The sequence below is a fragment of the Bubalus kerabau genome, chromosome 1 (genome assembly GCF_029407905.1).
Source record: "Bubalus kerabau isolate K-KA32 ecotype Philippines breed swamp buffalo chromosome 1, PCC_UOA_SB_1v2, whole genome shotgun sequence".
NCBI classification, from domain to species: domain Eukaryota; kingdom Metazoa; phylum Chordata; class Mammalia; order Artiodactyla; family Bovidae; genus Bubalus; species Bubalus kerabau.
The window spans coordinates 43,610,276-43,638,234 of NC_073624.1; the positions used below are offsets into that span (position 1 = coordinate 43,610,276).

The 27,959-nt window shown below is 40.6% G+C and overlaps 2 protein-coding genes across 14 annotated transcripts in view; one reads left to right on the forward strand and one right to left on the reverse strand.

Moving 5' to 3' along the window:
• Positions 1–1,097: 1,097 nt before the first annotated feature.
• ETFBKMT (electron transfer flavoprotein subunit beta lysine methyltransferase) lies at positions 1,098–27,927 on the forward strand. Of its 10 annotated transcripts, none has more exons than XM_055573275.1 (5): positions 1,098–1,901; positions 3,944–4,126; positions 4,251–4,633; positions 6,768–6,898; positions 11,493–14,834. In XM_055573275.1, exons 3-5 carry the CDS (start codon positions 4,308–4,310, stop codon positions 11,834–11,836), a joined length of 801 nt encoding a protein of 266 aa, XP_055429250.1. In that variant the 5' UTR covers positions 1,098–1,901; positions 3,944–4,126; positions 4,251–4,307; the 3' UTR covers positions 11,837–14,834. The 10 variants fall into 10 exon arrangements, with proteins under 10 accessions (XP_055429250.1, XP_055429269.1, XP_055429307.1 ...); XM_055573294.1 differs by having other exon boundaries at positions 4,009–4,126; XM_055573285.1 differs by lacking the exon at positions 1,098–1,901 and adding an exon at positions 1,908–2,847.
• AMN1 (antagonist of mitotic exit network 1 homolog) overlaps positions 22,435–27,959 on the reverse strand; it is a 73,588-nt gene continuing 68,063 nt past the window's right edge. For all 4 annotated transcript variants that reach the window (XR_008712142.1, XM_055573383.1, XM_055573361.1 and 1 more), the window contains one exon: positions 22,435–24,090. Coding sequence is in view for 3 of the 4 variants with exons in the window: in XM_055573383.1 (XP_055429358.1) it covers positions 24,017–24,090 (74 nt within the window). In the remaining variant the exon portion in view is untranslated. The remainder of the gene's footprint in view (positions 24,091–27,959) is intronic.

Sequence of the window (27,959 nt, forward strand, 5' to 3'; positions counted from 1 at the left end):
AAGGGAGCAGCAGGTCACCATGACCCCTTACAGGATTAGGAAAGGAATGTTATCTTCTAAGGAGTCACATTGCTGGCGTCAGAAGAAGGGAAAAACGAACTTTATGGTTGAGCAGACATTTCTTTGTTTGAGGAGGTCTGGTTAATATATAATGAAGAAGCACATTGCAGATTAGGGAGAGCCCTGTCCGGGAGGGCATGTGTTACGCTTAAATTTTCTTGTCCTGCCTTAAAAAACATACATTTTATTCCATCATAGGTGATAGGGAAAGAGAGCTTATAGGAATGACATTTTGGAAAGATAAGTGGTTTTCTAGGAGAATAGATAAGAGATATGATAATCTTGAGACAATGTCTGTTTGGGTGTGGTGTCCACTTTTCAAGTCCAAGAAGATTAAGGGTGTTCTCAAGGAGGGGTTTTATGACAATTGAGTTATTTGGGGAGAGTCTGCTTTAGGCAGATAAGAGATTTCAGAAACTCAAATCTCTTTCACTCAAAACAATTTCTGTGCTACAGTGGCATATCCTGATCCCCATTCATTAGGAAGGTTTAATAATGTGCCCAAGGTCACACAGCTAATAAGTATACTTATATAACTTGTTCAAAAAAAACTTTAAAGACAAATTTGAGTATGAGATTTATTTTTTTTAACTTGCAAGAGTGTCCAGTTATTAGGGAATTGGAACGTGTACAAAGATGTAGGCAGATATTTAAAGGTAAAAATCACAAGGTCAGATGATAGCTCAGTTGTTACCAAACAATTGACAGGTCTGCTTGGTTGCATTTGGGTCAGTTTTGATAAAAGAGAGACAATTCTTTCTCTCAATTAAAAAGAACAAAAGGGGCGTCCCTGGCTGTCCTGTGGTTAAGACTCCAGGCTTTCACTGCAAGGAGCACAGGTTCAATCCCTTATCAAGGAACTACGATTTTGCCCTGTGACAAAAATAACTGTTTCTCTTGGCTTATCTGCTTAGCTTATCTTGTAGGAATCCTTTTTTTTTGAACTATGGAATGAAAGTTTCAGAAAAAAACAATTAAATTGCACAATAGTGAATGGGATATAAAAGGCAGGATTGCAGAGAGACCAGTTGCAGGAATTCAGGCGAGCAATCATAAGGCAGATCTAAGGGCAAGGCAAGAGGAATGGAAAGATGATCAATTTGAAAACTGTCTCTATGATAGAATACACTAGCTGGTTAAACACTAAAATCCTGAGACAAACCGATCTGGATTTTTTTTTTTTTTTTGCCACACCGTGTGGCATGTGGGATCTTAGTTTTCAGACAAGGGATCATGCCCCCTGCATTGGGATAATGAGAGTCTTAACCACTGGACTGCCAGGGAAGTCCCTAGATCTTGAACATCTATTAGGAATTATTACTAACAATAGAATCAGTGAGTGTTAATTGTAATGACAAGTTACAATTAAAGAAACAAAAAAGATTGTACGTGTATGAAAATTATTATAATCAGGACATACTGTGATTTAATCTCAGTTGAATGTGTCATTAAGGATTTCTGCTGTGTCTATTTGGCTCACCACCCTACTATGCCCAGTACCTAGAAGTGTGATTGGCACAAAGCAGATGCTCCACGGCTTCAGAGCGTATTTTTTAGAAATCCGTATTTGACATTCCCTTATTTTCCAAGCGAGGTCAGGGCACCCTCTGGTTTCACACTTCTGTCCCTTTAAGAAGCCCGGGTGACGGGAGAGAGCGCTGCCGGGAAGGAAGGCGGAGCAGGAGGTCGGGGCAGGGGCGGGGACAGGGGTGCTGTAGCGGGCAACCCAGGGAACTCTGGATCCCGAGTGCAGTTGTAAAGAAAGCGCCAAAAGAGGCGCAAAGGCAAAGTGACTGACTTGCCCTATTCTTTGCTCCCCAGGGTGGTGTTAGCACAGACAGGTAAGGAGAAAAGGAAGACTGTGCCTGCCCCTTTAAGGCTGACTCCCTTCCTCCTCGGAGGAAAATAACGTGCTAACGCTTTTGGAGCTTGCACTTTTAAACCTGTCTTGCTGCTACCTGGGGAGCTGGCCAAGCACGCCGCGTCCGAGGGCACTAAGGCTGTCACCAAGTATACCAGCTCCAAGTAAATATAATATGCCTAGCGGCTGTTAACGGAGAAGGCAATGGCACCCCACTCCAGTACTCTTGCCTGGAAAATCCCATGGACGGAGGGCCTGGTGGGATGTAGTCCATGGGGTCGCTAAGAGTCGGACACGACTGAGCGACTTCACTCACTTTCACTTTCTTACTAATTAATTCAAATACCCAGTGTTCCCCCCTTAATCACATATTCATAACAGATGCTTCATTGGTGCTTGGTGTGGGAGGGGGCGGCATCGGTTTGGATGACACTATGTCTAAAATAGTCTCATATTTGCTCTGCTTTCCTTTTAAACCTTAGACTCAAGGGCTGACCCAATCCTTCCTACGCAATTAGTCCAATGAGGTCATAAATGTGGGCTGACACCCACTTAAAATCTATCCCGAGTTCACAGACTAGTAGCCTCACAGGCATTTTGACCCTCCTTCTGTGTTGACATTTTAATTAATTCCTGCGTTTAAAAGTGGGAATTTTTTTTTTTTTTTCGGGTGGGGACTTGCAGCAGATGGGATCTTAGTTCCAGGAGCAGGGATTGTGCTCCCTTCATTGGGAGTCTTAGCCACTGGACTGCTGGGGAAGTCTGTGGATTATCTTGAAAAATGGAAAGATCTGGCCATATGTCCCAGGACGGGCTGCAGCTTGCTGGCTCCGTTGGACTGTTTTGAAACACCTTCTAGTTTGCCACAGCCTCTCTGTTATCAGCAACCAGCCTGCATCACTCATTTATCACCAGTCTGGCCCCAGGTAGGCATTTGAGTTTGGGGCCCCTACCCTTGGACAGCAAGGAGATCAAACCAGTCAATCCTGAAGGAAATCAAACCTGAATATTCATTGGAAGGACTCATGCTGATGCTGAAGCTGAAGTTTCAGTACTTTGGCCACCTGATGGGGAGAGCTGACTCAATGGAAAAAACCCTGATGCTGGGAAAGATTGAGAGCAGGAGGAGAAGGGGGTGACAGAGGATGAGATGGTTGGATGGCATCACTAACTCAAGGGTCATGAATTTGAGCAAACTCTGGAGGACAGGGAAGCCTGGAAGCACTGCAGTTCATGGTGTTGCAAGAGTCGGACTTGACTTAGCAACTGAACAACTCTAAATATTTGGGTGAATTTAAGACTATTTAAAATATTTATGCAGAACAGGCCAAAGGTTCCAAACAACTTGGTGTATAATTTGTGTTTAAACTTCTCTTCCTCATTCCTACTTATTCTTAATCAAAATGTCTTTCTATTAAGTCCAGGTTTGGTGAAAATGACTCATCAGAGGTATTTACAGAAAGTGATTTGATATTCTTTTATTACAATTAAATCCATAGTATTTTTTGTTTGTTTTAGGAAAAAAACAATCTTAATTACATTGATGTTTTATGCTAGGGCTATTTTTTTTGGTTGGGCTGGGTCTTTGTTGCAGTGGGCAGGCTTCTCTAGCTGTGGTGCACTGGCTGTAGAGCATGAGGACTCAGTAGTTGTGACAAGCGGTCTTAGTCCCAGACCAGGGATTGAATCTGTTGCGTTGAAAGGTGGATTCTTAACCACTGGACCACCAGGAAAGTCCCCATATGCTAGGCTTATCTTTATTGACCAGTCAGTATAATTTATATGTCTCTAACCACAGTTAGAGTTTGATAATCTGCATAACTCTTGGCTAGACTCCATAAAGGCAAGAACTGTGTTTGCCCTGATTACCTGCTCTATTCCATCACTAGAATCTAAGTTTCCTGAAGATGGGGGCTTTTGTTTATTTTGTTCACAGTTATCAAGAACAGTGTCTGCTTAAAGGAAAATGATTTATTAAATGAATGAAAGAATGTTAAGGGTATACCTTATTTTATCTAACAGGAATGTTCCTGAGGATTCTATCAAAATCAAATGCTTATATATTTGCTTTTCTAAATTATTAAAAGGATTCTGTTGTTCACAAAGAATGAAAAGGCATGTTTTAGAAGATTGGATTTTCCTAAATTAACACAAAGAAACTTTCATCTAAAGTGAACTTGCACTTGTGCATCATCTGCTACAGAGGTACACTAATATTTTCTTACTATGTGATAGGATTTGGAAGTGTTAGAGTTTTCATTATTATTATGTTTTTAGAGGTCTAGTGACTCCAGCTGAGATCAGTTTGGCAACCAAACTCTTTCCCCAGGAGAAGCAGCTCTTATCAAGAGCAACACCAGCATACCTGTGCTTTGGGACCAGACTGATGGCTTTGAGCCCAGGCTGGAGAGTGTTTGCATCATTTCCCATGAACCGCTATGTTGTCCTCTGGAAGGCTGTGAGAAGCAGTGGCTTCCCCTTGTTTCCCTGGAGTCACTGCCCCTGGAGAGGAACTGGAAGCATTTTGGACCCTAAGATGAAAGCTTTCCTGGAAGAGAACACTGAAGTCACCAGCAGTGGCAGCCTCACCCCTGAAATCCGGTTGCGGCTTTTGACCCCCAGATGCAAGTTCTGGTGGGAGAGAGCTGACCTGTGGCCCCTCAGGGATCCTTACTGGGCAATCTACTGGCCAGGGGGCCAAGCCCTGTCTAGGTACGTATGGCCTTAAGTGAAGCGGGAACCTTTACGGCTCCTCACCACCTCTTTCTTTTCTGTCCCTTCCAACTCCACATTCTCCCTGTTCCAATCCAAATTCTTTTATTAGAGTTTAGGAACAGTTCTGGGTTGCTTTGTTGCATGGTTTTCCCTTCTATTCCAAGCTCACCAAGGTGTTTCCCCATATATAGTTCTTTCCCCAAGAGAAATCCTAGGTTAGCTGTCAAGACCCTAGGTAACTGGTAATGATCCAGAAATCTCACACTGTTCTCAGGTTCATGGTTTGTGATGCCCATGAAGATCCTTGGTGGAACTTAAAGCCCCCCACTCCTCCTGGTTTAATTCTGTAAATGTTGCTCCCTCCACCACTGCCTTTTCCCAAGTGCCCAAAGAATGAGGGATATGAGTGATTGGGACATCATTCAGGTGGACTTGAATCTGCATATTTAAGGTTCCCCCTTTCAACTCCCCATACTGCAAAGGTCTTCTTTAGGACATTTTCTCACATATACACACAATGCTTTTTATTAAAACAGTCGCTGAAACAAATGCAAGAATTTTCAGCATTTTAATCTAGTCGTAGATTGGTAAATGATTTAATTTTTTAATGCCTTGATGTTACAAGGAACATCAAGGAAATGTATAAGGAACTTCTCTTTCACAGGAATGGTATGGTCTAGCAGAACTCAGATTGTATTTATTTTTTAAATTTATTTATTTGGCCATGCTATGTGGCATTGAACCTGCATCCCCTGTACTGGAAGCATGGAGTTTTAACCATTGGACTGCCAGGGAAGTCCAATTTGTATATAGTTTTAAATGCAAAATAAATAAATGCAAACATAGAGTTTTTTTGAAAATCCTGAGTTCTGGAAAACTTTCCAGGTGGTATCAATTCCAATTTTCTGGTTGTTGTGTTGCCAAATTTTCCTATATTTACTTGTATCATTTAAAAAAATAAGTGATATCTTTGCAAGTGATACCTATGCAAATTGTGTGTCAACTCCAAATACAAGGGCAGATTCCTTAAGAGACTGAATCAGAGGTCACAAATTGGTGATCCACAGATGTGTTTTCTGTTTTAAAAAAATGGATATGTTTTTTTAAACTTGTTTTACTTATAAACTTTTAAACAATCAGTTGCTATCATTTAAAACTTGAAGCATGTAAAAATTTACTTCAATTGAAAAATAAGAATCTCTGGGGAGTTACTTGGCACTTTCACTGCCTGGTCCAACTTCAATCCCTATTCAGGGAACTAAGATCCTGCAAGCCAAAACACATGGCCAAAAAAAAAAAAGAAAAGATCTCTGCTAACATCAGATTCAAATCTCTGCTAACACCTAATTTCTGTTGTGGCAACTGTTACCTCAAGATGGGCAACAGCTGTCCCTTTAGATGGGGCACTACACCCCTGCCTTGCCATTGTTCCTTAGTCTTTTTTTTGGATCGCAGGATCTCAGGGATAGGCCCTTGGCAGTGAAAATGTGGAGTCCTAACCACTGGACCACCAGGGAATTTCCTCTGCTTTTTATTTTTCCAGTAGTGAGGTCAGGTGTCAGTTGACATTTATTATTTCAGTGTTTGCCCATTCGTCTTCACTTGTTTGGTAACTGCTTAGCCCAGGTCCACATTCTTTGGTTGAACTGGACTTTGATGGTACCTTTCCAGAGAGGTCATTTTTATATAGTTTAAGCTGTAGGTAAAACCACTTTCTGATGAACAATGAAAAGGAGACAGTGAATTTTGGATCTAGCTTACTGAATCCTGATTATAACAGTATTTTGTCAGTCTGTATTTTTGGTGGTTGGTGGTGTCTGGTTCGTAGTAAATGCTCAATACTTTAAAAAGTTGACTTTAAAAGCATGATTAGTCAGTTGTATGGAACCGCTCTTCACACTTGGTAAAGTAACAGACCAAAATGACTATGTCCTCTCTCTGCCATCTCTGCCCAGCTCTTAAAACTGACATTTTTTTCTCACTCTATTCAGGCCAAACTTGCCAATGTTGGACTGATTTCTTCTGCCAAGTTTCACTATTTCCTTGTCCAATCAATCCAAAGAAAAAATATTGGACACCTCTTACTGACCTCCCATCTGTCTTAGATTATATTTTCCCTTTTCTAATTTAGGTATCTTTTGGATAATCCTGATGTTGTCAGAGGAAAATCTGTGTTAGATATTGGGAGTGGATGTGGAGCTACAGCCATTGCTGCTAAGATGAGTGGAGCCTTAAGGATCTTGGCCAATGACATAGACCCTAGTAAGTGTCATATTTTTGAATATTTTGAGCTCATCTTTTTTTTTTCCTCCAGGATAAATATCTACAGTTGCTCCAACACCATAAGCCATTTCCATGTTGTATTTCATAATCTAATATGGTGAACTCAGTGGGACATTGTCTGTGGGAACCCTGTAAGGCCTGAGTTGATGGTGCATTTTTGACAGGAGGACTTGTATGTGTCTGGCAGATATCCCAAAGTGATACCAACCTGGGAACAGTTACTGTTGGTCATCTCTGGGCTAGGGATTTCCTGAAATATGTAGGTAGTGTTTATTTGACCAAAACCCAAGTGAAGATAGACCTGGGCGTTTGAGGGAGATTTTATTCCATTCGAACCCAAGTTGAGACAGTAAGTGTTAATTTTACCTGATTTTCTCTAGTCTTCCCTTTCATTGAGGATCTAGCCCTTGAGGAGCCTTATATATAGGACTCTCAGTTCCAAGTTGTCATCCTGCTCAAACATAAGCCTTGTTTTCCTGTCTCTTGTACAGACATGACAGACCAAAAGTCTTCATTGTTGTCCAACTCTTTGTGACCCAATGGACTGCAGCCCGCTAGGCTCCCCTGTCCTTCATTGTCTCCCAGAGTTTGCTCAAATTTATGGCCTTTGAGTCGGTGATGCTGTCTAACCATCTCATCCTCTGCAGCCCCTTCTCCTTTTGCCTTCAATCTTTTCCAATGAGTTGGCTCTTCCTATCAGGTGGCCAAAATATTGGGGCTTCACCATCAGTACTTCCAATGAATATTCAGGGTTGATTTCCTTTAGGATGGACTGGTTTGATCTCCTTGCAGTCCAAGGGACTCTTAAGATTCTTCTCCAACACCACAGTTCAAAATCATCAATTCTTCAGTGCTCAGCCTTCTTTAAAGTCCAACTCTCAAATCCATACATGACTACTGGAAAAACCATAGCTTTGACTATATGGACCTTTGTTGGCTTTTTGATGTCTCTGCTTTTTAATACACTGTCTAGGTTTGTTATAGCTTTCCTTCCAAGGAGTAAGCATTTTTAAAAATTTCATGGCTGCAGTCTCCATCAGCAGTGACCTTGGAGCCCAGGAAAATAAAACCTGTCACTGCTTCCACTTTTCACCCCCTGTTTGACATGAAGTGATGGGACCAGATGCTATGATCTTTTCTGAATGTTGAGTTTTAAGCCAGTATTTTTAACTGTCTTCTTTCATCCTTATCAGGAGGCTTTTCAGTTCTTCTTTACTTTCTGCCATTTGAGTGGTCAGTCAGTTCAGTTGCTCAGTCATGTCCAACTCTTTGCAACCCCATGAATCACAGCACACCAGGCCTCCCTGTCCGTCACCAACTCCCAGAGTTTACTCAAACGCATGTCCATCGAGTCGGTGATGCCATCCAGCCATCTCATCCTGTCGTCACCTTCTCCTCCTGCCCCCAATCCCTCCCAGCATCAGAGTCTTTTCCAATGAGTCAACTCTTTGCATCAGATGGCCAAAGTATTGGAGTTTCAGCTTTAGCATCAGTCCTTCCAATGAACACCCAGGACTGATCTCCTTTAGAATGGACTGGTTGGATCTCCTTGCAGTCCAAGGGACTCTCATGAGTCTTCTCCAACACCACAGTTTGAAAGCATCAATTCTGCGGTGCTCAGCTTTCTTCATGGTCCAACACTCACATCCATACATGGGGAAAAACCACAGCCTTGACTAGACAGACCTTTGTTGGCAAAGTAATGTCTCTGCTTTTTAATATGCTATCCGGGTTGGTCATAACTTTCCTTCCAAAGAGTAAGCGTCTTTTAATTTCATGGCTGCAGTCACCATCTGCAGTGATTCTGGAGCCCCAAAAAATAAAGTCTGACCCTGTTTCCACTGTTTCCCCATCTATTTGCCATGAAGTGATGGGACCAGATGCCATGATCTTTGTTTTCTGAATGTTGAGCTTTAAGCCAACTTTTTCACTCTCCTCTTTCACTTTCATCAAGAGGCTTTTTAGTTCCTCTTCACTTTCTGCCATAAGGGTGGTGTCATCTGCATATCTGAGGTTATTGATATTTCTCCAGGCAATCTTGATTCCAGCTTGTGCTTCTTCCACCACAGCATTTCTCATGATGTACTCTGCATATAAGTTAAATAAGCAGGGTGACAATATATAGCCTTGACGTACTCCTTTTCCTATTTGGAATCAGTCTGTTGTTCCATGTCCAGTTCTAACTGTTGCTTCCTGGCCTGCATATATGTTTCTTAAGAGGCAGGTGAGGTGGTCTGCTATTGTCATCTCTTTCAGAATTTTCCAGTTTATTGTGATGCACACAGTCAAAGGCTTTGGCATAGTCAATAAAGCAGAAATAGATGTTTTTCTGGAACTCTCTTGCTTTTTCCATGATCCAGCAGATGTTGGCAATTTGATCTCTGGTTCCTCTGCCTTTTCTAAAACCAGCTTGAACATCTGAAAGTTCATGGTTGATGTATTGCTGAAGCCTGGCTTGGAGAATTTTGAGCATTACTTTACTAGCGTGTGAGATGAGTGCAATTGTGTGGTAATTTGAGCATTCTTTGGCATTGCTTTTCTTTGGGATTGGAATGAAAACTGACCTTTTCCAGTCCTGTGGCCACTGCTGAGTTTCCAAATTTGCTGGCATATTGAGTGTAGCACTTTAACAGCCTCATCTTTCAGGATTTTAAATAGCTCAACTGGAATTCCATCACCTCCACTAGCTTTGTTCTGAGGTTATTGATATTTCCCCCAGTAATCTTGATTCCAGCTTGTGCTTCATCCAGCCCAGCATTTCACAAGATGTACCCTGCATAGAAGTTACATAAGCAAGGTGATAATATACAGCTTTGGTGTACTCCTTTCCCAATTTTGAACCAGTCCATTGTTCCATGTCCAGTTCTAACTACTGCTTCTTGACCCACATACAGGTTTCTCAGGAGACAGGGAAGATGGTTTGGTATTTCCATCTCTTTAAGAATTTTCCACAGTTTGTTGTGATCCACAGAATTTAAAGCTTTAGCATAGCCAATAAAGCAGAAGTAAATGTTTTCCTGGAATTCCCTTGCTTTCTCTATGACCCAACAGATGTTGGAAATTTGATCTCTTGTTCCCCTGCCTTTTCTAAATCCAGCTTGTACATCTAGAAGTTTTCCATTCAGTGACTGATGAAGCCTAGCTTGAAGGATTTTGAACATAATCTTATTAGCATGTGAAATGAGTGCAATTGTACAGTAGTTTGAACATTCTTTGACATTGCCCTTCTTTGGGATTGGAATGAAAATTGACCTTTTCCAGTCCTGAGACCACTGCTGAGTTTTTTAAATTTGCTGACACATTGAATGCAGCACTTTAACAGCATTATCTTTTAGGATTTGAAATAGCTCAGCTGGAATTCTATCACCTCCACTAGCTTTGTTCATAGTGATGTTTCCTAAGGCCCACTTGACTTCACACTCTAAGATGTCTGGCTCTAGGTGAGTGACCACACCATTGTCATTATTTGAGTCATTCGGACCTTTTTTGTATAGTTCTTTGGTGTATTCTTGCCACCTCTTCTTAATCTCTTCAGCTTCTATTAGGTCCTTACCATTTCTGTCCTTTATCATGCCAATCCTTGCATGAAATGTTCCCTTAATGTCTCAAATTTTTTGAGATCTCCAGTCTTTCTATTCTGTTGTTTCCCTCTATTTGCATTGTTCATTTAAGATTTTCCTATCTCTCTTGGCTATTCTCTGGAACTCTGCGTTCAGTTGGGTTTATCACCTTCTCAGACAACCACTTTGCTTTCTTGCATTTCTTTTGCTTTTGGTCACATCCTCCTGTACGGTGTTTCAAACTTCTGTCTGTAGTTCTTCAGGCATACTGTCTACCAGATCTAATCTCTTGAATCTATTCATCACCTCCACTATATAATTATAAGGGATTTGACTTAGGTCATACCTGAATGACCCAGTGGTTTTCCCTACTTTTTCAATTTAAGCCTGAATTTTGCAAAAAGGAGCTCATGGTCTGAGCCACAGTCAGATTCAGGTCTTGATTTTGCTGACTGTATAGAGCTTCTCAGTCTTCAGCTGCAAAGAATATAATCAATCTGATTTTGGTATTGGTGATGATGATGATGATCTGGTGATATCCATGTGTAGAGTTGTCTCTTGTGTTGTTGGAAAAGGGTGTTTGTTATGACCAGTGTGTTGTCTTGACAAAACTCTGCTAGCCTTTGCCTTGCTTCATTTTGTACTCCAAGGCCATACTTGCCTGTTACTCCAGGTACTTCTTGACTTCTAGTTTTACATTTCACCCCACTAGGTTGACAAGGACATCTTTTTTTGGTGTTAGTTCTAAATGGTCTTGTTGAGATAAGCAAATATTCCTTAAAACCTCTCCTTTTCCAGGTGTGTGGTATTGTTTGGTTTTCAGAATAGTCATATATTTGAGCATTGTAGGAAATAGCTTATATTGGGCTATAGTTTAGGCTTCTTTACCTAAACAGCTTTCAACAGAAAAAGGAAAAAAACCTATTGGATACTCTAAAATTATTTAAATTAATCAGTAGGAAATGAAAATAACCTAGCATATACCAGTTCATCATGTCCTTTTTTTTTTAAAGTTGCAGGAATGGCTATTACACTAAATTGTGAGTTGAACCAACTGAATCCTTTTCCCATTTTAATCAAAAACATTTTGGATTTGGAACAAGATAAGTGGGACATTGTTGTCCTTGGAGATATGTTTTATGATGAAGACCTTGCAGACAGTCTGCTTCAATGGCTGAAGAACTGCTTTCAGACCCACAGAACTCAAGTACTGATTGGTGACCCTGGGCGACCCCAATTCACTGGACATAGCATTCAGCATCAACTGCACAAAGTAGCAGAATATTCACTTCCAAAGCCTACAAGGCAGGATAACAATGGACTGACAATAAGCACGGTGTGGCAGTTTCAGCCTTGAGCTGTTGAAGTTCCTCCAGTAGGGGATATAGCTATGTTTGGGTTTAACCTGAAAAGACTGGTTCAATTTGTGTTAAATGGTAAATCTTGGTTCGAAAATATGAAGGTTAAAATTTTGTCAGCCTTTGTCATATAACTTGTTCTACAGTAAGCCAAATGCAAAAATCTCTATCTGTATTTTTTTTTTTTTTTCTAGTTTTATGCTGTGCTTAATTGTTCTGTCATGTTGAACTCTTTGCAATCCATGGACTGTAGCCCACCAGGCTCTTCTGTCCAAAGGGATTCTCCAGGCAAGAATACTGGAACAGGTTGCCATGCCCTCATCCTGCTATAGGAATATAATTATACAAGGCAGTCAGAAAACGAAGTTCATGGCATCTGGTCCCATCACTTCATGGCAAATAGATGGGAAAACAGTGGAAACAGTGTCAGACTTTATTTTTTTGTGCTCCAAAATCACTGCAGATGGTGACTGCAGCCATGAAATTAAAAGACGCTTACTCCTTGGAAGGAAAGTTATGACCAACCTAGATAGCATATTCAAAAGCAGAGACATTGCTTTGCCAACAAAGGCCCATCTGATCAAGGCTATGGTTTTTCCTGTGGTCATGTATGGATGTGAGAGTTGGACTGTGAAGAAGGCTGAGCACCGAAGAATTGATGCTTTTGAACTGTGGTGTTGGAGAAGACTCTTGAGAGTCCCTTGGACTGCAAGGAGATCCAACCAGTCCATGCTGAAGGAGATCAGGCCTGGGATTTCTTTGGAAGGAAGGATGCTAAAGCTGAAACTCCAGTACTTAGGCCACCTCATGCGAAGAGTTGACTCATTGGAAAAGACTCTGATGCTGGGAGGGATTGGGGGCAGGAGGAGAAGGGGATGACAGAGGATGAGATGGCTGGATGGCATCACTGACTCGATGGACATGAGTCTGAGTGAACTCTGGGAGTTGGTGATGGACAGGGAGGCCTGGCGTGCTGCGATTCATGGGGTCACAAAGAGTCAGACATGACTGAGCGACTGATCTGATCTGATCCAATAGTAACCACATGTAATTTAAGTAGCAGAGAGGAATTCAATTTTTTTAAGTTTTTTGGAATGAGATGTTTTAGCAGAGTCTGTTTCTATAGTTGAGAACAACTGCAGTGTATCTTTGAATTAAAATAAAAACTACAGAAGAATACTATATTAAAAAAAAATTACCTGTAAATATCAGAGATGCAGTTAGTATGGTACCGAGTACATGGGCTATAGAGTGTGACCACTCTGTCACTTTCTAGTTGGCATTTTGGGTGAGTTAAGCTTTCTGAGATTTCATTTCTTAATTTATAACATGCTAATAGTAATAAATTTGTACTGTACTTCAAAAGGTTATTGTATTAAATGAAAGTATAAAGCGCCTAGTATAGGTTAATACATAATAGGGCATCAATTAAGAAACATAGATAAAAATAAAGAGTTTAGAAGGTTTGTAACATTGTACAAGAGACAGTGATCAAAACCATCCCCAAGAAAAAGAAATGCAAAAAGGCAAAATGGTTGTCTGAGGATGTCTGACAAATACCTGAGAAAAGAAGAGAATCAAAAGGCAAAGGAGAAAAGGAAATATATATCCATTTGAAAGCAGAGTTCTAAAGAATAGCAAGGAGAGATTAGAAAGCCTTCCTAAGTGAATAGTGTAAAGTAATAGAAGAAAACAATAGAATGGGAAAGACTAGCAATCTCTTCAAGAAAATTAGAGATACCAAGGGAACATTTCATGCAAAGATGGGCACAATAAAGGACAGAAACAGTATGGACCTAACAGAAGGAGAAAATATTAAGAAGAGGTGGCAAGAATACACAGAAAGTGAAAGTGAAGTCGCTCAGTCATGTCCGACTCTTTGCGACCCCATGGACTGTAGCCTACCAGGCTTCTCAGTCCATGGGGTTTTCCAGGCAAGAGTACTGGAGTGGGTTGCCATTGCCTTCTCCAGGGGATCTTCCCAACCTAGGGATCGGACCTGGGTCTCCCGCATTGTAGGCAGATGCTTTACCCTCTGAGCCACCAGGGAAACCCCCGAAGAATACACAGAAGAACTATACAAAAAAGATCTTCATGACCCAGATAACTACTATGGTGTAGTTATAGGCATCAACAGTATGTGAACCAAGAACTTCCAGATGTATAAGCTGGATTTAGAAAAGACAGAGGAACCAGAGATCAAATTGCCAACATTTACTACAGCCAGACATCCTGGAGTGTGAAGTCAAATGGGCCTTAGGAAGCATTACTATGAATAAAGCTAGTGGAGGTGATGAAATTCCAGCTGAGCTATTTGAAATCTTAAAAGATGGTGCTGTTAAAGTGCTACACTCAAATTTAGAAAATTTGCTGCCAGCAAATTTAGAAAACTCAGCAGTGGCCAGAGGACTGGAAAAGGTTCGTTTTCAATCCAATCCCAAAGAAGGGTAATGCCAAAGAATGTTCAGATTACTGCACAATTGTACTCATTTCACATGTTAGCAAGCTAATGCTCAAATTCCTCCAAGCTTGGCTGGAAGAAACACAAGCTGGAATCAAGATTGCCAGGAGAAATATCAATAACCTCAGATATGCAGATGACACCACGCTTATGGCAGAAAGTGAAGAGGAACTAAAAAGCCTTGATGAAAGTGAAACAGGAGACTGAAAAAGTTGGCTTAAAGCTCAACATTTCAGAAAACGAAGATCATGGCATCTGGTCCCATCACTTCATGGCAAATAGATGGGGAAACAGTGGAAACAGGGTCAGACTTTATTTTTTGGGGCTCCAGAATCACTGCAGATGGTAATTGCAGCCATGAAATTAAAAGACGCTCACTCCTTGGAAGGAAAGTTATGACCAACCTAGATAGCATATTCAAAAGCAGAGACATTACTTTGTCAACAAAGGTCCATATAGTCAAGGCTATGGTTTTTCCTGTGGTCATGTATGGATGTGAGAGTTGGACTGTGAAGAAAGCTGAGTGCCGAAGAATTGATGCTTTTGAACTGTGGTGTTGGAGAAGACTCATGAGAGTCCCTTGGACTGCAAGGAGATCCAACCAGTCCATTCTAAAGGAGATCAGTCCTGGGTGTTCATTGGAAGGACTGATGCTAAAGCTGAAACTCCAGTACTTTGGCCACCTCATGCGAAGAGTTGACTCATTGGAAAAGACTCTGATGCTGGGAGGGATTGGGGGCAGGAGGAGAAGGGGATGACAGAGGATGAGATGGCTGGATGGCATCACCGACTCGATGGACATGAGTTTTGGTGAACTCTGGGAGTTGGTGATGGACAGGGAGGCCTGGCGTGCTGCAGTTCACAGGGTTGCAAAGAGTCGGACATGACTGAGGGACTGAACTGAACTGAGGCATCAATGGTATGTGAACCAAGAACTTCCAGATATACAAGCTGGATTTAGAAAAGACAGAGGAACCAGAGATCAAATTGCCAACATCCACTGAATAATAGAAAAAGCAAGAGAATTCAAGAAAACCATCTGCTTCTGCTTTATTGACTATGCTAAAGCCTTTGTGTGTATCACAACAAACTGGAAAATTCTTCAAGAGATAGGAATACCAGACCACCTTACCTGCCTCCTGAGAAACCTGTATACAGGTCAAAAAAAGCAAGTTACAACATGGAGCAATGGACTGGTTAAAAATTGGGAAAGGAGTACCCCAAAGCTGTATATTATCACCTTGCTTATTTTAACTTCTATGCAGGGTACATCATGGGAAATGCTGGGCTGGAAGAATCAGAAGCTGGAATCAAGATTTCTGGGAGAAATATCAATAACCTCAGATATGCAGATGACACCACCCTAATGGCAGAAAGCGAAGAGGAAATAAAGAGCCTCTTGATGAAAGTGTAAGAGGAGAGTGAAAAAACTGCCTTAAAACTCAACATTCAAAAATGAATATCATGGAATCTGGTCCCATCACATCATGGCAAATAGATGGAGAAACAAAGGAAACAGTGACAGACTTTATTTTCTTGGGCTCCAAAATCACTGCGGATGATGACTGCAGCCATGAAGTTAAAAGACAGTTGCTCCTGGAAGAAAAGTTATGACCAACCTAGACAGCATATTCAAAAGCAGAGACATTACTCTGTTGACAAAGGTCCATGTAGTCAAAGCTATGGTTTTTCCAGTAGTAACATACAGATGTTTTGAGAGTTGGAGCATAAAGAAGGCTGAGCGCTGAAGAACTGATGCTTTCGAGTTGTGGTGTTGGAGAAGACACTTGAGAGCCTCTTGGACTGCAAGGAGATCAAACCAGTCAATCCTAAAGAAATCAACCCTGAATATTCATTGGAAGGGCTGATACTGAAGCTGAAGCTCCAATATTTTGGTCACCTGGTGGGAAGATGTGAGTCATTAGAAAAGACCACGATGCTGGGAAAGATTGAGGGCAGGAGGAGAAGGGGACGACAGAGAATAAGATGGTTGGATAGCATCACTGACTCAATGGACGTGAGCTTGAGCAAGCTCTGGGAATTGGTGAAGGACAGGGAAGGCTAATGTACTGCAGTTCATGGGGTCTCAAAAAGAGTCGGACAGGACTGAGTGACTCAACAACAACAACATACTCAGTACTGTGATACCTTATGATGCATTTTTATGGTTTATTAAGGTCATTTCCTGGAGAAGGAAATGGCAACCCACTCCAGTATTCTTGCCTGGAGAATCCCATGGATGGAGGAGCTTGGTGGGCTACAGTCCACGGGGTCGCAAAGAGTCAGACACGACTGAGCAACTTCACCTCAAGATCAGTAACAGTTTGTTATACTACCAATATCCCAAGTTGTCAGGATCTTATATATCAATAAGAATGTTAGGACATAAATGAGAAACAATGTGAAGGATTATATGTACAGTATACCACTATTTATGAAAAAAAAAAAAAAAAGATGTGTCTATACCTACATATGAATGTATGTGTAAAGCATATATATTTATTTACAGTAGACATATTATGTCTTCGGAAAGGTAAGTTAAGAAACTGGTCAGAGTGGTTGTGTTCTGAAAGGGTACCAGATGGCTGATGGATGAGGGTGGGAGGGAGACCTAGTTTTTACTTTTGGGTCTTGTAATTTTGTACTGATTTTATGTACTATATTTCCTGTTCTTCAATTTAAAACAAAACATGACCACAATACATATTACAAGTGAAGTATAAAATGCAACTTTGTATACATGTGGGGGTTAGGGTGCTGACAATCGCCAACCACCCCCTTAGAATTGAAAATCTACATATAACTTTACATTACAAATCCAAGTTTCTGCATCCGAGGATGGACTGCATAATACTGAAGTGTTTATTGAAGACCAACCAAACAAAAACACATAAAGTGCAGTTCACACCCATGTTGTTCAAGGGTCAACTGTACTCTCTTGTTCTTACATACTACTTAGGAATTGGTTATGACACTTGCATTATATGCTTTCTAATAATACACACATGCCAATGGGATTAGGATACCAGGGAGATGTGATCATAGTTACAGTCATTCAACAGAAATGTCGAGAAAGCAGTTAGGAGAAAGTTGTTGCTTAGATAGGAAAACAGGATCATTACATGGGAGTTTTGGAGCTGAGGTCAACAGAGGATCTTCTGATTCCTGAATTTAGAAGTCAGAGATTATTATAACCCAATAAATCAATTCTTGTATCCAATTTCCATTGATCTACTGGGGGTCAATTATAAACTCAAAAGTTTGATTCCACATTGGTAAACATTAATGGAAATTATAGGCTACAGTGGTATTGGATGGTATTTGAGGAGAAAGAGTTTTGTTGACATATTCTTTGAAAATTCAGGATATTCTGCTGGGTAATGTCTTTCTCGGCAGGATAAGAAGGAGAAAATTAAAGGGAATTATACTCTGGAGCACTGTTGGACATTGACTTGAAGAGGCCAAGAGTAGGTTTAATTTTCAATATCTACAACCCCGTTTCTGTTATCTTCTCTTAATTATTTATGAGGTGGGTACAAGAAGGTGTTTGAGATATTCAAATATTACTTAAAATATTTAAAATCTCCCATATATATATAACAGTGATCCTTGAAATGACTTAATAGCTAACAAACAGGTTGTATTAAGACTGTTCACATATGAACTTCCCTGGTGGTGCAGTTGTTGAGAATCTGAGAGTCAATTCCTAGGTAGGTTGATAAGAAGTCCAGGGTCCCCGAGAAGAAGATAGGAGTCTGGAGTTGTCAAGAAGGATAAAGGACAAATGTTTTTTCTTTAAATCAAGACCTGATGATTGCACAACAAAACAACTCATCTTGCTCAAGGATATGTTTTTCCTTAAACTCTGTACCAATGACTATATAACAACAATGTATCCTGCTCAAGGACATATTTCTCCTTCCTAAGAACCTTCTGAATAATCCTTAGAAGAAATGTGGTAGCCTCATAGTCAACAAAAGAGTCCAAAATGCAGTACTTAGTTGCAATCTCAAAAACGACAGAATTATCTCTGTTTGTTTCCAAGGCAAACCATTCAGTATCACGGTAATTAAAGTCTATGCCCCGACCAGTAATATTGAAGAAGCTGAAGTTGAACGGTTCTATGAAGAACTACAAGACCTTCTAGAACTAACACCCCCCAAAGATGTCCTTTTCATCATAGGGGACTGGAATGCAAAAACAGGAAGTCAAGAAACACCTGGAGTAACAGGCAAATTTGGCCTTGGAGTACAGAATGAAGCAGGGCAAAGGCTAATAGAGTCTTGCCAAAAGAACGCACTGGTCATAGCAAACACCCTCTTCCAACAACACAAAAGAAGACTCTACACATGGACATCACCAGATGGTCAATACCGAAATCAGATTGATTATATTCTTTGCATCCAAAGATGGAGAAGCTCCATATAGTCAGCAAAAACAAGACTGGGAGCTGACTGTGGCTCAGATCATGAACTCCTTATTGCCAAATTCAGACTTAAATTGAAGAAAGTGGGGAAAACCACTAGAACATTCAGGTATGACCTAAATCAAATCCCTTATGATTATACAGTGGAAGTGAGAAATAGATTTAAGGGATTAGATTTGACTGAGTGCCTGATGAACTATGGACGGAGGTTCGTGACATTGTACAGGAGACAGCGATCAAGACCATCCCCAAGAAAAAGAAATGCAAAAAAGCAAAATGGCTGTCTGAGGAAGCCTTATAAATAGCTGTGAAATAAAGAGAAGTGAAAAACAAAGGCGGAAAGGAAAGATATACCCATTTGAATGCAGAGTTCAAAAGAATAGCAAGGAGAGATAAGAAAGCCTTCCTCAGTGATCAGTGCAAAGAAATAGAGGAAAACAATAGAATGGGAAAGACTAGAGATCTCTTCAAGAAAATTAGAGATACCAAGGCAACATTTCATGCAAAGATGGGCTCAATAAAGGACAGAAATGGTATGAACCTAACAGAACCAGAAGGCACGAATACACAGAAGAACTATACAAAAGAGATCTTCACAACCCAGATAATCACAATGGTATGATCACTCACCTAGAGCCAGATATCCTGGAATGAGAGTCAAGTGGGCCTTAGGAAACATCACTACAAACAAAGCTAGTGGAGGTGATGGAATTCCAGTTGAGCTATTTCAAATCCTAAAAGATGATGCTGTGAACATGCTGCACTCAACATGCCAGCAAATTTGGGAAACTCAGCAGTGGCCACAGGACTGGAAAAGGTCAGTTTTCATTCCAATCCCAAAGAAAGGCAATGCCAAAGAATGCTCAAACTACTACACAATTGTACTCATCTCACACGCTAGTCAACTAATGCTCAAAATTCTCCAAGCCAGGCTTCAACAGTATGTAAACCATGAACTTTCAGATGTTCAAGCTGGTTTTAGAAAAGGCAGAGGAACCAGAGATCAAATTGCCAACATCTGTTGGATCATGGAAAAAGCAAGAGAGTTCCAGAAAAACATCTACTTCTGCTTTATTGACTATGCCAAAGCCTTTGACTGTGTGGATCACAATAAACTGTGGAAAATTCTGAAAGAGATGGGAATACTAGACCACCTGACCTGCCTCTTGAGAAACCTGTATGCAGGTCAGGAAGCAACAGTTAGAACTGGACATGGAACAACAGACTGGTTCCAAATAGGAAAAGGAGTAAGTCAAGGCTGTATATTGTCACCCTGCTTATTTAACTTATATGCATCATGAGAAACACTGGGCTGGAAGAAGCACAAGCTGGAGTCAAGACTGCCTGGAGAAATATCAATAACCTCAGATATGCAGATGACACCACCCTTATGGCAGAAAGTGAAGAAGAACTAAAGAACCTCTTGATGAAAGTGAAAGAGGAGAGTGAAAAACTGGGCTTAAAGCTCAACATTCAGAAAACAAAGATCATGGCATCTGGTCCCATCACCTCATGGCAAATAGATGGGGAAGCATTGGAAACAGTGGCTGACTTTATTTTTTTGGGCTCCAAAATCACTGCAGATGGTGATTGCAGCCATGAAATTAAAAGATGCTTACTCCTTGGAAGGAATGTTGTGACCAGCCTAGACAGCATATTAAAAAACCGAGACATTACTTTGTCAACAAAGGTCCATCTAGTCAAGGTTATGGTTTTTCCAGTAGTCCTGTATGGATGTGAGAGTTGGGACTATAAAAATAGCTGAGCGCCAAAGAATTGATGTTTTTGAACTGTGGTGTTAGAGAAGACTCTTGAGAGTCCCTTGGACTGCAAGGAGATCCAACCAACTATCCTAAAGGAGATCAGTCCTGGGTATTTAGTGGAAGGACTGATGTTGAAGCTGAAACTCCAGTAGTTGCACCACCTGGTGCGAAAGCTGACTCATTTGAAAAGACCCTGATGCTGGGAAAGATTGAGGGCACTGACTCAATGGACATGAATTTGGGTAAACTCAGGCACTGGTGATGGACAGGGAGGCCTGGTGTGCTGCAGTTCATGGGGTTGCAAAGAGTCAGACACGACTGAGCCACTGAACAGAAGTGTCATCTGAAAATGTAAATTATGGGACTGGATCTAGTAAGATCTTTGTAACCTTGAGACATTCTTTTGATTTATTGTTATACCCAATTAAAAAGTATATAGCTCCCTTGCTAAGACTAGCAAGTGGGGTGCTATCTGTTCCCCTTGTGATGTCTATATTAGAAGATTTCTTTGTCCCCTCTTATACTTTAATAAAACTGTGCTACACAAAAGCTCTTGAGTGATCAAACCTGGTCCCTGGTCCCTAAGCTAAATCTTCTTCAGAGATCTTGCCAATGCAGGAGAAACTGTTTCGATCTCTGCTCTGGGAAGAACGCATATGCCGCAGAGCAACTAAATTTGTGTGATGCAACGATAAGCCTGAGCTCTAGAGTGCACTTGCTGCCAGCTACTGAAGCTCAAGTGACTAGAGCCTGTGCTCTGCAATACAGTAGCCTGAACACCCTATCAGAGTAGCCCGCACTCATCACAACTAGAGAAAAGCCTGCATGCAGCAACAAAGGCCCACCCCAGCCAAAACCTTAAATAAATAAATCTTTTAACAAATAGATTGTTCACATTTAAACATTTAAAGACATTATTGATATAGTTGGGTTAATTTCTACCATCCTTATAGCTGTTTCCCATTCCTTGCCATTGTTCTTTTTTGTGTTCTACTTTTTCTTCCTTATTTTATCTTTTTTTGTGGGGTTGGGGTGGGGGTGGGGCTGCATTGCAAGTCTTGTGGGATCTTAGTTCCTGGACCAGGAATAGAACCCAGGCTCCACTCCAGTACTCTTGCCTGGAAAATCCCATGGACGGAGGAGCCTGGTAGGCTGCAGTCCATGGGGTTGCTAGGAGTCAGACACGACTGAGTGACTTCACTTTCACTTTTCACTTTCATGCATTGGAGAAGGAAATAGCAACCCACTCCAGTGTTCTTGCCTGGAGAATCCCAGGAACGGGGGAGCCTGGTGGGCTGCTGTCTCTGGGGTCGCACAGAGTCGGACATGACTGAAGCGACTTAGCAGCAGTAGCAGCTTGTCAGTGAAAGTGCAGAGTCTTGAGCCACTGGACCACTGGGGAATTCTCCTTTATCTTTTTTTGTTTTTTGGCTGTGCTGGGTCTTTGTTGCTGCTTAGGCTTTCTCTAGCTGTTGTGTGTGGGCTCCTCACTGCCATGACTTCTCTTCTTGTGGAGCATGGGCTCAAGGGTGCATCAGCTTCCATAGTTGCGGCTCTTGAACTCCTGAGCACAGACTCAATAGTCGAGGCGCACTGGCTTAGCTGCTCCACGGCATGTGAGATCTTCCCAGACCAGAGATCAAGCTCGTGTCTCCTGCATTGGCAGGCGGATTCTTTACCACTGAGCCAGTAGGGAAGCCCCCTTTTCTGGTAATTGAGCATTTTATATGGTTTCATCTCCCCTCCCTTAGGATGTCAATCATATATTTTACCGGTTGCCCTAGAGTTTGCAGTTTGCAGTGTACATCTACAACTAACACAACTTTACTTTCAAACAATGCTGTACTGCTTCATGATTTTCAGTTTGTTCAGCTTTTATCTTGTGGGAGTGATGACTTCCAATCTCTGTACATGTCACAGACCAGAAACTTGAAGTATGGGTATTACTTTTATTTATTTTCTTGTCTATTTATTCAACAAATATTTGGGTGCTTATTAGATACCAGACACTGTTCTAGGTACTGGAGATACAGCAGTAAAAAAGAGAAATAATGTTTGTCTTCATGAAGCTTATATACTAGGGTGGGCAGATAGATAATAAATAAAAAATAAGATGTCAGATGGTAAAAGATGGATAGGGGAAAAACAGAGTTCAGAATGACAGCTAAGGGTGAAGTTATAGGTAGGATAGGGATGGGAGACCAGACTTTTAAGCAGAGTGCTGAAAAATAGCTCATATAACCAGTAATATACAAAAGATCAAGCCACAAGCTGCTTTAGGATGATAGTCCTTTATAGACCTTAAAAATCTGACACTTTAGATCTTGAAACTAGTTTCTTCAAAAGGGGAAAAAGGTAGTGACTTGGTTAGGTGTTCAATATTAAATCTTACTAATTTGTCTTTAGAGAAATTTCACAGACGGAACAGGCCTTACCCATTGTATACATACACGCATGTGCACCACCTTTGCAGTGGCAACACACTATATTGTACACTATACACTATAAACATAGCACATTGATAAAGTAGTTAATAGTAAGGAGAAGAAGTAGAGTTGAATATGTAAACCTGTCCCTCTACATATGTCCAAGTAATCTACCATACTATACTTTCCCTGTTATTCACTGTATCACAGTTCAAATAGGAAGTCTTTAAGAAGGTCCCACTGACAAAGGCTTTTGGCATAGGGAATATGGTGAATTTGGGGGTAGTTTAAACGTGGTATGTTTTAGAGAATTTTGTGATTATAGATAGTAATATATTGCATTTGAAAACTAAGATCTCTGCTGTTTATTTTACAATGTGAAACCAGTAGAGCTTCAGGATACAACCTCTGTGATGCTATTTCATATTGACTCATTCTTACACATTCTTGAATGCAGTTTTTAAGGAAGAAAGTTTGTAGATGAATAGCATGTATTGGGGGAAAGTAGCCATAAAAATCAATGTAATAAGTGGCTGGGCAAAGGCCTCAGTATCACTCATATGCTAAATGGCTAAGGTATGATATCTGAGATTATGATATTAAACTATTACATTTCTTTGTTTCATTGAAATAATAATTTTTGTGAAGAATATACAGGCATGATATTTAGCTTTGCTTTTTGGCCAGTGGACATTTAAATACTTTGGAAGGCAGTAGCCAGAAAACAGCTAGGAAGGTAACTATGCTTTTAGAAATAACTTAGAATTCTCCTGTTTATCCACAGTGATAAATATCTCTTATAGCAGCTCAAATATCTAGTTAGGAGAAGGAAATTTCCAGGGAAAACAGGTAACTTAAAATGTTCTTATTTAAGAAGAAAACAGTACCCTCCCCCAATATATCAGAGGGCATGCTATAATTGCCATTTCAAGAACACTCACTCATCAGCGAACTTATATATAGAAATAAAAGCACTATTAAAATGTTTAAAAGCCAGATCAACTTCAAAGCATAAATTATACTATTGGAAAGCCAATCTCTGAGACCATTGTTTCCAGGGAAAGTAGTGTGAAGATCATAGATTTGATAAGCTTCAGCGAGCATCAATACACAGTCCACGTCACTTGCTTTAGTTTGTTCGGGCCTACTAATTGCTCCAAGACTTCTCGTGAATGATCTACAAAAGAAAACAATAACAATATATTAATACACAGTAATCAGTGATATTGAATGTATCCTCATGTATAAACTGGGGATGATGACTATTATACATCATAGGGTTAAAAGACTTAGATGATATACAAAGCATAGTATAAACTAAAAATACATTTAATTAATGGTAGCCATCACTATTATTGGACTTCCCTGCTGGTAGTTCAGATGGTAAAGAATATGGCTGCAATGTAGGAGACCTGGGTTTGATCCCTGGGCTGGGAAGATCTCCTAGAGGAGGGCATGGCAATCCACTCCAGTATTCTTGCCTGAAAAATTCCATGGACAGAGAAGCCTGGTGGGTTACAGTCCGTGGGGTTGCAAGGAGTTGGACGTGACTGAGAGACTAACACAGCTGCGGTAAACATAGTGATACTTTGGAAAAAAACAGGCATTTATTGTTTTCTCAGTAATCTCATCTTTTTTTTTTTTTTTTTGGTTGTGCTGGGTCTTCATTGTTGCTCAGAGGCTTTCTCTCATTGTGGTGAATGGGGGGTACTCTTCTTTGCAGTGAGCGAGCTTCTCCTTGTGGCAGCTTCTCTTGTATAGCACAGGCTCTAGGCACAAGGCCTCAGTAGTTGCGGATCACAGGGTCTAGAGCATGGGCTCAGTAGTTGTGGTACATGGGCTTAGTTGCTCTGCAGCATCTGGGATCTTCCCTAACCAGGGTTTGAACCATGTCCCCTGCTTTGGCAGCTGGATTCCTATCCACTAGACCACCACGGAAGTCCTGTAATTTTATCTTAATTACATCAAACAGACAGTAACAGTGTTAAACTTTCTCAGGGTCCTGCCAGGAATTAGATGACACACTAAAGTAGCATGTTTGAACAGCGGTTAATGAAGTGACTATTTACAAAGGAGTGATTAAAGAAAGCCAGCAGGTATGGTAAAACACCTTGGGAAGCTGCAATATGCTGAAAGAAGTCAGGGGAGAGAGTAGTTACCAGAACAGGACAACTTAACCAATTGTTGAACATGTTCCATGTCATATACTTACAAAACATGATTTTAAATTGATAACTATTATATGAATTCCTTGTAATTTAACTGATGTATATGACCAGACATTTAGATGGTTTTCAGTTATTCACAATATATAGGAGTGATTTTAATATGGTTTACGTTTACAAAGTCAGTTTTATAATATCTTCTAATGTAAAAATACTGCTAAAATGTTATTACTTTAAAAATTATTTCAAGATAAATGCTGGAGAGGATGTGGAGAAAAGGGAACCCTCTTACACTGTTGGTGGGAATGCAAACTAGTACAGCCACTATGGAGAATAATGTGGAGATTCCTTAAAAAACTGGAAATAGAACTGCCATACGACCCAGCAATCCCACAGCTGGGGGTACACAATGAGGAAATCAGAATTGAAAGAGACACATTGGGATCTCCCCAAGAGAACATTGGGGTCAATGTTCATCACACTACTGTTTACAATAGCTAGGACATGGAAGCAACCTAGATGTCTATTGGCAGACGAATGGATAAGAAAGCTGTGGTATATATACATAATGGAATATTACTCAGCTATTAAAAAGAATGCAATTGAATCAGTTCTAATGAGATGGATGAAACTGGAGCCTATTATACAATGAAGTAAGTCAGAAAGGAAAACACCAATATAGTATATTAACGTATATATATGGACTTTAGAAAGATGGTAATGATGACCCTATATGCGAGACAGCAAAAGATACACCAATGTAAAGAACAAACTTTTGGACTCTGTGGGAGAAGGCAAGGGTGTGATAATTTGAGAGAATAGCATTGAAACATGTATATTACCATATGTGAAATAGATGATCAGTCCAAGTTTAATGCATGAAACAGGGTACTGAAAGCCAGTGCACTGGGACAACCCTGAGGGATGGGATGGGGAGGAAGGTGGGAGAGGGGTTCAGGATGGGGGACACAAGTACACCCATGGCTGATTCATGTCAATGTATGGCAAAAACCACTATAATATTGTAAAATAGTTAGCCTCCAATTAAATTAATTAATTTTTAAAAAATTCAGGAGTTTCAGCTATAAAAAGGAATGCATTTGGTTGGTTCTAGTGAGGTCGATGAACTTAGAGTCTGTAAGTAAGTCAGACAAATATCGTGTATTATCACATATATATGGAATCTAGAAAAATGATACTGATGAACCTATTTGCAGGGGAGCAATAGAGACACAGACATAGAGAATAGACTTGTGGACACAGTGGGGGAAGGAGAAGGTGGGACAAATTGAGAGAGTAGCATTGAAACACACACTGCCATAGCCAGTGGGAATTTGCTGTATGACATAGGTAGCTCAAGCAGTGCTCTGTGACAACCCAGAGGAGTGGGATAGGGTGGGAGGTTTCAGAGGGAGGGGACATATGTAAACCTATGGCTGGTTGATTGGATGTTTGGCAGAAACCAACAAAACATTGTAAAGCAATTAACAATCTATGTTGTATGTATAACATATCTCTAACCTAGTCTTAGTGGTTCTCAGACTTAAAGAGACTATGCTAAACCCTTTGTGTGGATCACAGCAAGCTGTGGAAAATTCTTAAAGAGATGGGAATACCAGACCACCTTACTTGCCTCCTGGGAAACCTGTATGTGGGTCAAGAAGCAGCAGTTAGAACCAGACATGGACTGGTTCAAAATTGGTAAAGGAGTACGTCAAGGCTGTATACTGTCACCATGTTTATTTAACTTATATGCAGAGTACACCATGCGAAATGCTGGGCTGGATGAAGCACAACCTGGAATCAAGACTGCAGAGAGAAATATCAATAACCTCAGATATGCAGATGACACCACCCTAATGGCAGAAAGAGAAGAGGAACTAAAGAGCCTTTTGATGAAGGTGAAAGAGGAGAGTGAAAAAGCTGGTTTGAAACTTACCGTTGAAAAAACTAAGACCATGGTATCTGGTCCCATAACTTCAGGGCAAACAGAAGGGGGAAAAATGTAAACAGTGGCTGACTTTATTTTTGGGGGGCTCCAAAATCACTGCAGAAAGTGACTACAGCCATGAAATGAAAAGACACTTGCTCCTTGGAAGAAAAGCTATGACAAACCTAGACAGCATATTAAAAAGCAGAGACATCACTTTGCCAACAAAGGTCCGTATAGTCAAAGCTATGGTTTTTCCAGTAGTCACGTATGGATGTTTTTCCAGTAGTCACATTTGGATCATAAAGAAGGCTGAGTGCCAAAGAATTGATATTTTTGAACTTGGACTGCAAGGAGATCAAACCAGTCCATCCTAAAGGAAAGCAACCCTGAATACTCATTGGAAGGACACATGCTGAAGCTGAAGCTCCCAATACTTTGGTCGTTTGATGCAAAGAGCCAACTCACTGGAAAAGACCTGGATGCTGGGAAAGATTGAGGGCAGGAGGAGAAGGGCAACAGAGGATGAGATGGTTAGATGGCACCACTGACACAATGGACATGAGTTTGAGTAAATTCTGGGACATAGTGAAGGACAGGGAAGACTGGCGTGCTGCAGTCCATGGGGTCACTGAATCAGACATGACTAACCAACAACAACAAGAAGGAAAAAAAGAGGGCCCAACATATGGTTACTAGATTTTATTTTAAGTAAAACAAAAATAAGTCAAACATTAAGATTTAGTACAAGAAAGAGAACCATAGGGTGTCTGGAAACAAGAAATTATAGTTGTGAAATCAAGGTTTACATTGACAGCTAATTTTGTTACGTGCCCAAAAATACAACAAATGGAGTTTTCATTGTTTTAAAAGTATCATTAGTTATTACACAGGAAGTCTATTATTATAGGAAATTTAGATTAATGGCAGATTTCAAATAGGTTGAAAGTA